Raw genomic sequence first — 12,827 nt, forward strand, 5'->3', positions numbered from 1 at the left:
GTGCGAGCCACCAAGCATCTGAGGAGCGAATGTCGGCTACACGCACTGATGCAGCGAGAGAGAGTGTGAGGGAGGGGGCTAAAAGAGACAGAGAGAGAGAGAGAGAGAGAGAAGAGAGAGATGGACAGCCTCCAGCAGTGTTGGCTGAGTGTGTTGGTCGGGGTAGTGAGGGAAAGATAGAGGAAGAGATGATAGAGGAGCAGAAGGAAGAACTAAGTTAGGAGATAGGGTTGGAAGAGAGAGATAGAGAGAGGGAAGAGATAAAAATGTGCATCAAACACAGAGGAGAGGGTTGATACTGCCCACTGTGAGCCGTCAAGTCATTTTTATTTGTATAGCGCTTTTCACAACACACATCATTTCAGCTTTACAGAAAATCATGCATTAACAGAAAATGAGACTGTAATATCTATAATGTCTTAGAGTCATCATTGTGTAGTTTGATTAAATATGATTGTAAATTGTGTATACAAATAAGTAATTAAATAAGAATTTAAATAAGGATTGATAACCCCAGTGAGCAAGCCAAATGCGACATGTGGCAAGGAACATAATCTCCATAAAATGTTGGTTAATGTAGAAAAATAACCTTGGGAGAAACCAGACTCACTGTGGGGGCCAGATCCCCTCTGACTAACATTATTAATATAATGCCAATATTAGTTTTAATTCCAATATTGCTGACTGCACAGTCTTGAATGATATTCTAAGTGTCTGTGCATGTATGAATTTGATTTGCCTCCAAGAGAGAAAGTGAGACAGTCAGTGTATGTGTACTGTACGAGCAGGTGTGTGTCTGTGTGAATTTATCTAGCTGAACCATCATTGGTCTCCTCTCTCCATCTCTGGCTGCTATATTTGTCTTGTCTTATTGGTTATTATTGGAATAGATGAGTTATGAACAGCCTTCAAATTTACCCAGTTAAAGGCAAACACACAGAGTAATGAGAGAAAGAGAGAGTGCGAGAGAGAGAGAGAGAGAGAGAGAGAGAGAGAGAGATGGTGAGAAAATGTAATGCTATTATCTTAACTTATATTAAGGGAGAGTGTCGTTTTTCATTTTAAAAAGCATTTCGCAATATTTTTGGCCAGTTTATTTCCATAATGATATCTAGAATAGTGGCCGCATTCCAGGGAACACAAACCAAAACATCACCACATTCAAACACATTCACATATACACACATACGCCTTACCATACAACAGACAGTAATACTATATAAAGAGAATAGATTGATGAATTTGTCCTAGTAATGTAGTTAGATCTTACGCTTGTGTAGATGTGAATCACAGTTTCAAGGACAGCTTCAAGTGCCTGTATGTGTGTGTGCTTTTGTGTCTGTTGCAGAGGTTGTTCTCAGCACAGTTTATTAGAAATGAGGACTATTCAGATGTGACAGACCTCATTTGTTCAGCTGATTAAAGGCAGCAGTGGTGTATATCTTTAAAACCAGCACCCCTTCCTCATCTCTGGACTTTTACATTTTAATAAATAATGTATAGGCCTATTTCTCTTATAATCCGATAGGGGAGACTGGGGCTTGTTGGCACATTAGGAAGTTATCTCAGTAATGGAGTCAAAAGTCCAATTGCGCAAATTTGTGTTTTCTCAAGCCATTCTCTCAAGGTTTCGTAACACCTAGCTCAAAGTCCTCTTAATTTAAAATAACTTTTCTGTACCCCTCCAAAGTAAACTTTCACTAACATCATATTTTAGTTTTAACTCTTGGGTGAACAACGTATATATTAAGGCAAGTTCAACTATATTGTGAAGCAGCTTTTTTCTTTTTTACCACTATTGGGGCATGTTGTCACAAAAGGTCAATATATGTTCAATGAACTGTATATCTTTTCTGGCAAAACAGTAAAAAAAAGTATTGTTTTGTTTGTTTATTTGTTTGTTTTTTCCTTCTAACCTAAGACTTTAAGGTATGTGGATATGCAGAAATTGATTTTCAACAATAAAACTGCTCTGATAAATATTCACTGGAATGTGTGACATCTAGCTCTGGTCTCCCCTACAGTATATATTAGTCAGGTGGATTAATTAGCTGATATTTGCACACTTGGCTGGTTAACAGAAGGTTTAGCTCTCCCTTGTGTCAGTTCCAAAAACCTACCGTTTTCCAGTTTTTTGGAGTAAATTGATGATTACGTTAACCAACTGGTCCCAAGATAATTTTGCTGAATGTATGAAGTCAGTTCCTCTCAAAATACACATGGTGTAGTTCATCATATTAACTATGGAATCGTTTCCCAATTTAAAAATCAGGCGGCCAAATACTTTTCTAGATTTTAAACAATATGTAAATTGTTTTAGAATTTAGATCCTAAGAAATTTCTAATAGTGAAATGTTTTGCTTGAAATGGTGCTTGTGGTATCATTCTTTAAAATGGTTGTACCTTGCTTTTGTTATTTTGGAAAAACATTTCATTTAAAATACGGCTTTAATTGACCAAATACTTTTTTGGAGCCACTGAAACGTATTAAGACATTGAAAACCCAAGAAATTAGTCAACCACTTTTTTATTTTCACACTATGCAGAAGGGCCTCACACCCCCACCCTACTATAGTCATGTGAGTTTGTGTGAGAACACAATGCATGTTTTGTATATTCCTCTATATTTAGTTCCTCCCCCATCCTCGCACAAATTTAGTCAGAACACATTCACACCATTGCCATAACACATTCAAATTAAATAAAAAAGAAATGAATCACAAAGACAGTGTCACGCTCTCCATCAAAATCTTCCTTGTTTTGTCTAATGCACACAAACTTAAACAGGCATTTACACATAATTTCATAATGTTCAGCACCACGGACAGTGAATGATAGTAACCAGTTAAAGGAATGCTCCAAGTTAAGCTCAATCAGTAGCATTTGTTGCATAATGTTGGTTTCCACAAAAATGTATTTCGACTTGTTCCTCCTTTTCTTAAAAAAAAAGAAGCACAAATCGAGGTTACAGTGAGGCACTTACAATGGAAGTGAATGTGGCCAATTTTTGGAGGGTTTAAAAACAGAAATGTGAAGCTTTTAATTTTATAAAAGCACTTGCATTAATTCCTCTGTTAAAAACGCATGTATTATTTGAGCTATAAAGTTGTTTAAATTGTAATTTTTACAGTCGTTTTAGGGTTTTAGGTTTTGTTGACATTACATCGTCATGAAACCGTATTTTAAACAGTATTAAAAAAAAAATTTTAATTGTAAAACAATTAAAATTTGTAAAATTTAATTTTTTTATTTTAAAATTGTGCTCACTGTAACCTCAATTGTTTTAAGAAAAGGAGGAACAATTCAAAATTATTATTTGTGGTAATCAACATTATGCCACAAATGCTGTCGATTGAGCTTATCTTGTATTGAACCCGGAACATTCCTTTAATCCCTTGTATAAATGCAGAGTTTTCTTTGCTGTGAAAGTTTGTATTTCTTGACTGGAGTGTTATTCTCTGTTTACTATCTCTGCTAACTCGCTTTAGCAGTTTAGTTGAAAGAGGGAGAGAGAGTGTGACAGATGAATAGATGTAGAGACAGATTACTTGACAGACCTTTACTCAAGCACTAATGGCTTCACACTTTCAGGAAGATTGTGTGTGCATGTGTGTTTTTGTTTGGGTATTTTTATTTCTTTATATATTTATTTTCACTGTTCTTGAACAGATGTCAATTACTCTGACAGGACTACACTTTATCACATTCTGCTAGACAAACAAATAAAGGCCATTCCTTAAATTGTCTTAGACCTTTATTTTGCATGGATTTCTTTGTATTTGTGGTCATTTGTTTATTGAGTGTGTGCGTGTGCGTTTGTGTGTGTGGCTCTGTGCTCAAATAAAGATATTGTGGAAATTCACAGACCTATTTGCAAGAGGCACATTTTTGCCACAGGGCTGTTTGAAGTGTTTAGCAAACATTCTGTTTATCTAACATTTGAGAGAGGGAGAGTAATTTTGTGAATTCTGTCAGAAAGGTCAGATCTCTCTTTGATCTCTCAGTCCTGTACTCCTTTTAAAGAGTCTCTCTAACATCAGCTAGTTTTGCTTTCTGATCACAGAACAGATGCACAGCTGGAGATGGACTTCAGCAAGCCAATATCTGATATCCAGAGCTATATCTCTAGAATTCCCTAATTTTCAGGAGATTATAGCATGTGTTCTCATTAAATTTTAATTGTTTTCTGTATTTTTTCTTATTCTTTAATTATGTCTACACAGAACTGTATGATTTCCTTGCATACACTTAGAGTAAGCAAATGCTAAGCCATGCTGCAATTAAATATGGATTTGCCAGTAATTTAACCAAACTGATCTGAATTGAATTGACCCTTCGCTATGCTCCGCCCCCCCTTGGTTACATTTGCTCACTCTGACAAGCTCTGCAGAACTCCCCATAGCAATGAATGGGAGAATGCTGTGAACGCTACTGTTTTTGGCTAAATATTCTCATAAACAGAATGGATAATATTATTAAATGGGCTGGAATGAAGTGTGACTTTTTCTTTTTTAAGAAATTGTTAAATTACACAGTAATTTGATTTAAACAAACCTCGCAACTTTAGTGTAATTGAACAGAACTGCACGTCATCTCATATCACACTCACTTTGATGCTGTGAACTCTTTATGCACATCTAATAAACTTTTAAACGCCATTTAATAATACCTAAAATAATACATCAATCAATTAATGTTAAGTTATTAGCTGTAATTTACCTTAGAGCTTACGTAAGTGTCCTCACTGATGTTATACATGTTCATTTGGGAATGTGGAATGATACAGTTCATACATAATCCATAGCATGCCCTTCTTGAGATATATTTAAAGATTAAAATAAAAAAAAAAACACTGAATGTGTGCTCTCTGGGTACCTTGTGTCACTATTACAAGTGGCCCAGCAACAATGTATTTCAAATATTTTTTTTTTTTATCATTTTCATAAAATGCAGCTAAAAACTACTCAAACACTTATCATTCCCATAGGCTCTCATTGGGAAATGGTGAGAATTGGCGGCCATTAACAGTGACATGATTAGTTAGAAACACTTTTAAGGCTGGGCTTAGTGAAGGGTAAATGTAATGGGGGGAAAAATTGCATTGAATTAAAATTAAATGAATAAAACTGTTCAGTTTGTAGCCGTTAAACCTAGGAGAGAATTATCATTTTTCGAGTCATGGGTTCCTGATGCGATTTCTAACGTGTTTTTATAATAGTCATTTTTGATTCATGTATACAAAAAGAAACATTTCACACAGTAATACCTCAGACATGAATTTAGAAACAGTTTTGTGACTTCACATGCTGTACGAATCGGATAACCATTGTAGTCCTTATTCGGCAACTTGTAAGCAATGTAAACAAATAGTTTTTAAAACTGTTTCAAAATTCATGTTTGAGATATACAGGTAGTATGACTGTTTTTAATGTTGTAATCTATGGAAAATTAGCTCTCCAGGTTGGCCTGCTAATCGATGTCTTGATTGAACAGCGCTGTTGAATTCTTCATTGAATTGATTTGAATTAATCAAGAATAATGAACACCAAAGTATAGAGGAATGAGATGCTTCTCTATGGTAAGACTGTGACGTGATTAAAAAGAAAACGATTGAAGGGAAATAGAGAGAGAAGGCTGCTGTGAAGTCATTTCTGTTAAATGAGCCCCAAAAGTAAAGACAGAGACTGAATTTGACCCTGCAGGGCATCACAGGAGTGACAGACAACCAAATTAGTGCAACAGTGACATTGGGAGAAAAACTCTCCTCTCTATAACACATATGTATAATTGCGGTACAGCTCTATTCCCCATTCCCCCTCTAAATCACAAACTTTCATCCCTCTATCTTTCTCCAACACATCTGTATTCTTTTGGACTGCTATTTTCATAACTGTTCATCATTCCTTATATTAGATTCAAGCAGGAGAAGAATAGGAGGGAAAACTGCATTAAATCCTCAATTTACTCCTCACCTTCCATTGAAATCCTCCAGAGAATCCCCTCTTTTCTCTCAAGTTTTTCTGGGTAATTGAGATTTGATCCCTTTCTATAACAATGTATTACATATGTGAGTTTAGGGCATCCCTTTGTGTGTGTGTGTGTGTGTGTGTGTGTGTGTGTGTGTGTGTGTGAATGTTATCAACATTGAGACAAAGTGATAGTTAGTCAGCACACTCAGCTCTGAAAGGGATTGAATTCAGATCTAACATCATCCACAAGATCCTTTTTATATTCTCACTTTGACACACATATTTTTCTTTCTCTTCTTTGCTCCATTTAAACTGTCACTTTCTGTCTGTCACATAAAACCACACAAATCCTCAAGTGTGTTTTTTCTGTCTTTTTGTTCACACTTTTTTCTTTCTGTCATGGAAGGACCAGTGTTGGAGAAGCTACTTTGAAACTGTAGCTTCCCAAGCTGCAAGCTAGGCTACGCATAATGTAGAGTTACAGTAAACTGCTTTAAGCTACTTTAATAAAGTAGACAATCACACAATTAATTACATTAAAGCTATTTAAGGGGGGCAATATCTTTTTAAATGTATCCTTGTCAGATGGTACAATTTATCTTTTTAATCAGAGCAGTAATTTTCTGGCAAATAAACAATGAGGATCTCAGTTGGGATGACAATATTAAACTTGAACTGATATATTTACATTAAATAAAGCTAATAGCACTAGAAAGCACCATATATGTTATATTTAAGTTATGTCATTTTCACTGGCAGATTACTTAGAGTAATGTTCAGATTTTGCTCTTTTGGAAAGAAATTGAGTCATCTCTTTACTGTTGTACATGAAACTGGTGTTGAGCGGGTAGAATTCAATGAAGCTGTCAGCTGAGGACATGTGAGGCATCTATTTCTCAAACTAGAGATGCTAATGCACTTATCCTCTTGTTTAGTTGTATATCTGGCCTTCCACATCTCTTTCTATCCTTGTTAGAGCCAGTTGTCCTTTGTCTTTGAAGACTGTAGTGCACACCTTAGTATGAAATCTTCAGTTTTTTGGAAATTTCAAGCATTGTATAGCCTTCATTCCTCAACACAATAATTGACTGACGAGTTTCTAGAGAAAGCATTTTCTTTGTTGACATTTTTGACCTAATATTGACCTAAAGACATGCCAGTCTGTTGCACAATGCGACAACTCAAAAACAAACACAAAGACAATGTTAAGCTTCATTTAACAAACCAAATAGCCTTCAACTGTGTTTGATATAACAGCAAGTGATTTTCTAGAACCAAATTACCAATTTTACATGATTACTCAAGGATAAGGTGTTTGAGTGATGACTGCTGGAAATGGGCCCTGTCTAGATTTTCATATAGTGATGGTGCTGTTTGTTACATCAGTAATGTCCTCACTATACTTTGTGATTAGTTGAACGCCACTTTGGTGAATTAAAGTACCAATTTCCTTCCAAAACAGAAAAATCTGTACATTATTACAAATATTTGGCCACCAGTGTATGTATCAAATACATGATGTTGATGAAACAACTGTATTTCACAAAATATTACACTATAGAAAAGAAGATGTAAAATTCTGTCCATTGACTCAAATGAATCTGCTAAATTATTAAATGGATATTCATCTGTATATCTTTCTTTGAACAAGTTTGTTCAAATTAACCAATCAGAATGAACAGAGTTTATTACAATGAATCAGACTTCCCAGTGCTGAATGACAGTAAATTATTCTGGTAAATTGCATTTGATTATTGCCTCTCTGCTTGAGAGTACTATATGACAAATAAATAAAAACGTAGAGCTTTGTCAAGCTATGATGCTACTTTTAAAAAATCAAAAAGTAGCTTGTTGCTGGAAAAGATGCACTATTTGGTAACAGCATAACTACTGTGTTGCTGCTGAAAAATTTATTTAAGTTAGAATGTTGCAACTTTTGTTAGTTACTCCCCAACACTGAAAACGACGAACACAAATCCCAGCCTTACGGTCCTTTGCATACTGTAACAGTGTTTGTTGGTGCAGTAAGTGCTGCTGATAGCTGCAGTCTAGGGGCCTATTCAAGTGCAGGAGCTCCGTTATAGCCTGAACTGCTTCTGTCTAAAATGCTAATGTATTTATTGCAACCATCAGGAAATACTGAGTGTGCTCAGAGAGCACACATTACAATACGTAACCTCCCAAAGCCTGCCAGAGTACTGCACACACTGTCAATGAACTGGAATATTATGGGCCCCCAAATACTTCTATCTACATGTAAGCTTTTCACTACATAGTTTATCAGAAAACTGATATACAGTACAATATAGAACTGGATTGTTGATGACGTCATAACAGTGTCATCCAGTGTGCCTATTGATTTATTCGAAAATATTTTACACCTGAAATCTGCATGTACATCCCAACAACGCAAAAGTCCTACACATGTAGTTATTTGGCAGTTATTTGGCAGTATGTAGGTAGTGGTGGCTCAGTGGTTGAGGCTCAGGGTTACTGACCAGAAGGTCGGGGGTTCAAGCCCCAGCACCACCAAGATGCCACTGTTGGGCCCTTGAGCAAGGCACTTAACTTCAGATTGCTCCGGGGGATTTTCCCTGTAATAAGTGCACTGTAAGTTGCTTTGGATAAAAGCGTCTGCCAAATGCATGAATCTAAATGTAAATGTATTTGTTTAAAGTCAGGAATATTTCCTGTTTCTTGAAAGCCCGAGCAAGTTATGTATATCAAACAGTCAAACTAAATCATCGGCAAACAGATCAGCAAGTTCACTGAAACTGAGGTAAGATACAAACAGACATTTTCAGACTTATTTATTGTGAAAATTAATGTGTTTGTTCAGAGTAGCTTGTTTTATGTTTTCATCAAAAAGTGCCTTTTTCTTGCGGTCACTTGAATAAGAGCACACTTTCTCTCTCCCTGTATCACACGTGCAACAGGCACTGAGATTGAGGGAGAAACGCAAAGCAAACACAAGGTTAAAATTAAACTGATACGCTAGGTTTAAAATGAGCACTTATTTGTGACATGTATCCATGTATGACTACAGTGACCACATCACTATAAAAACCCCAGGAATTTAAGGCAATTGTGAAATCCTGGTCTGAATTTTTTAAAGTCCCTCAGAGGGAAAGAACATGTTGTCACCCTAAAACAAGCAGATCTTACAGATTTTCCTACTTACACTACAACTTGCAGACAGTTTTGCTGCTTCTTTTGGTGAACGTTGTGTTGTACTGAAAAGCTGCACATTAGCTGCAGGTGGATGCTCGAACTTCGCAATTCACATATATCTTCACTCTAGTAACGAAAATTATCCATAACAAGCAAATTAAACATTAAACACTATTGTCACTAGAGGGCAAAATGTTACTTTCGTATCCGCATGTCGGAGACGGTGAAACGGGCGTTCACTTGTCAGTCATTGATGGTCTATGACAGTTTGGGCATACCATGATGGCCGCTCAAACACTTGCGGTGGCTTCAGCTCCTACTGGCAGTTTACCGTTGCATCAGCAATCCAGTTATATATATATATATATATATATATATATATATATATATATATATATATATATATATATATATATATATGTATATATGTAACAATGGTGTACTATTTTACATGAAAATTGTATTTTTATATGACTTTGTAAGGCAAAGTTTTAGGTACTGTATCTGGTCAACATTTCATTATATTTTATTTATATTCATCACCTTTTAGCATTCTTGCAGTACACTTAAATAGTCCTGGAGTATAGCAATGTATTTTTTTAAAAGGACAAACTGTATTTTCCATGTAGTCTCTCAATTATAATTTAAGATCATTAGAACTATGTATACATCTGTAATAGTAGTACAAGTATTAGAAAATGTGTAGTAAAGATTGTACAGATTAAAGTCTCTGCTTGACCTATCATCTTAACTAATCTTGTATATTTTTGTGTAATTTCCAGTGTCTCTTGGAATTTGGGTATGACTTACTCATTCATTCCTTTTTGTGATTATTTGTTATGTGTGACAGTGAAAATTAATTTGAAATGTGCGGTCAGTGTCGTAAACTTTTGTTAACAACTCAATTTCAAGTTCTTTAACATATGTATTTGTATTGATTTATTTAATGAGGAACAATACACATTAAATTACATTATGTAGATGTAAATGTAGCCATGGTATGGTTTTTTTATAGGTATAGTTTTCATCTGCCATCCCTGGTCAGGTTGTAGTCACAGGGAAACAAATACACTAACTAAAACAATCCAACAATACATAACCTTAAACAATAGAGGAGGTGGAAAACATCACCATAAGAATCAAACCAAATTCCAATGGATATTAAACATATGTAACACTAAATACCTAAATACATTTTAGCACATGGTGAGCCTAGGTTTATTATTTCTGCAAATAAATGTTTTTTTTTTTTTTGCATTTTAAGATTATTCCATCTAGTAGGGCATGTCATCCCAATCTAATATGTCTCATATATTCATATGGTGACTGTGTAAAGCGTCTAACATTATTACCTTCGTCATGTGTTCAAACCCCACACATGATGCATAAATGTGCAAGTTATCCTGTGACTGTCAATTGATTATCTGATACTCTCTCTCTCTCTCTCTCTCTCTCTCTTTATTTTTCAGACTAATATCCCCTTCCTACAGAATGTATTGTGTAATAGCCAGTTCCTCTACCGCACAGTAGACACCCAGTTCATTGATGAGAACCAGGAGTTGTTCAACCTCAAACCAACACAGAACAGAGCTCAGAAACTACTGCACTATCTGGGTCAGTGTGTTTGCATTCATCATTGTGTTTGCACCTGTGATGGTCTAATGTGTGTATGAGTGCACTTGTGCTTAAACATATGCTGGTATTCTTCACAGGTCACATAATGGTAAATGGGCCCATGACTCCTATTCCAGTGAAATCCAAACCTTCATCCATTGATCCAGTCGTTCCTCCTGTTCCTCTGAGTATGACACACACATTCACATACACATACACACATTGCTGCACTGACAAACACAGTATCTGCATCTAAAATGTGCTACAACTGTTTTAGTGCAAGCACGGGATTCATATTCTTGTTTAAAGCTTCCCTAAACATTAGCATCACATCTCTTTCTCTCTCTCTCTCTCTCTCTCTCTCTCTCTCTCTTTCTCTGTGTGGACGTAAAAGAGTGTGATAATGCAGCTTTAATCCTTCCCTTCTCTCTGTCTCTCTGCCAAATGAAAGAGGGATCCGGCCACATTAGAAATCTCATTACAGGGGTTTAGGTATGTGTGAGCCGCATACTGCACTCCCTCTGTGTGTGGATGTGTTTGTGTGTGTATGATTCCTGAGGGATAGAGAGTGTGAACGCATATGTGTGTGCAATTAATTTAGCCAATTTTCTCCTATTCTCATTGGCATACCTTTTTTCTCGTTAGCTGTACATTATGTGTTGCAAAATAATGTGTGTGTGACTCCCAAAGGCCCCCTAATTGACAGTGTGCTTATATAGCACTGTTTGGACGGGATTAGTTTTCCAAACGACGTTTGAGTTACAGTTACACAAAGGACAATTTCATGTACTGATTTGGATGGGATTGAGATCTCTGTAGTCATTACTACTCTTATGTCTGGAGTAATAGAAGGCCATGTGCTCTGAACTATAGCTGTACTAAAATAGGTACAGTAATTTACTCCAAAAATGTTTACAGAGTTTGTGTGAATAAAAGACAGACATGTTCGAATTGGACTGGATTCAAATAAAAGTGTGTCTGTGAAATAAGAATTTACCTGACCTTCTGGTAAAACTACTCCAAATCATCAAGGGCTTAGATCACAGTTCTCATCTAAAAGATAGCTCTCATTGGTATTGGTTGTAGTCCACTGAACAATAAATAAAACATACACAAATGCAGCAAATTTGTATTACGTGTGGATATACTGTAGGTGTGTGCCGAATAGGTCTTTCATGGAATATATAATGTGTGTGTCTTTGTAAGTAGGTCACATCTGTGGTAGGTGTATTCCAAGCCTCATGAGATGTCCTTCAGCATTGTGTGTGTTGTGTGTGCATTTCAGACACAATAAGCGATAAATAGGTTTCGGCCTTCATCTCTCCTTTCATATGGCTGCCAGCTTTCCATATAGAGAAATTCCCTCTGCAGCAAGCATACATTTAAACTCACATGTGGGTGTATCAGTGTCTTGAAATATGCAAATCTATGTATCAATGTCTTATTTACTGAATTTCTATAATCTGTCACCCCCATCCTTTTTCGAACACTCTCATCAAGAACTGTGATTTAAACCGTGTTTGTTTTTAGTTTTTGTCTGATTAAGCTAGCGGCCCACTAACCAATTGTTTCCCCTATTCTCAGGCATGTGCATAATTTGCACAAGCATTCAAGAAATGAAGGGAATCGGCATGTGTGAATATAGCCAATCTTATACCCAGAGAACATAACAGTCCCAACAACTCAACTCCCTGCTGAGTTAATGGCTCTTCCAACTCACTTTGTAGCTTCAGAGAACTATAAATAATTTGAACTTTTTTAGTGACTATTGGTGGGAAGACTCTCATGGTCTTGGCCTTGAACAATGAGGGCCATACGGAAGTGCACAGGTTTAATATATATATTTTTTCTAACAAAATTATGTAGTCCACTTTTCAAATTGGGTTAAAGTGAGCCTCCACCTACAGAACTTGAATATACTGGGAACACATACTTTGCAACACATTTTTACCACATTCAAGCAATTGGGAAACTGTTACAATTAACCTTCTAAACAGAATCCTCCACAAGTATTCTCAACAGCCCTATACAAAAAGAGCAACAAAATCAGACATATAACGAAATCAGCATGAT

General features: G+C 36.0%; 1 protein-coding gene across 1 annotated transcript in view; it reads left to right on the forward strand.

The window, feature by feature from the left end:
- The window catches only part of LOC127651876 (pyruvate carboxylase, mitochondrial-like), a 198,989-nt gene that overhangs the window by 139,161 nt on the left and 47,001 nt on the right, over positions 1-12,827 (forward strand). Inside the window, exons 10-11 of the mRNA XM_052137919.1 lie at positions 10,610-10,754; positions 10,853-10,942. Coding sequence (XP_051993879.1) covers positions 10,610-10,754; positions 10,853-10,942 — 235 coding nt within the window. The remainder of the gene's footprint in view (positions 1-10,609; positions 10,755-10,852; positions 10,943-12,827) is intronic.

The sequence above is a fragment of the Xyrauchen texanus genome, chromosome 1 (assembly GCF_025860055.1).
Source record: "Xyrauchen texanus isolate HMW12.3.18 chromosome 1, RBS_HiC_50CHRs, whole genome shotgun sequence".
In the NCBI taxonomy this organism is placed as follows: domain Eukaryota; kingdom Metazoa; phylum Chordata; class Actinopteri; order Cypriniformes; family Catostomidae; genus Xyrauchen; species Xyrauchen texanus.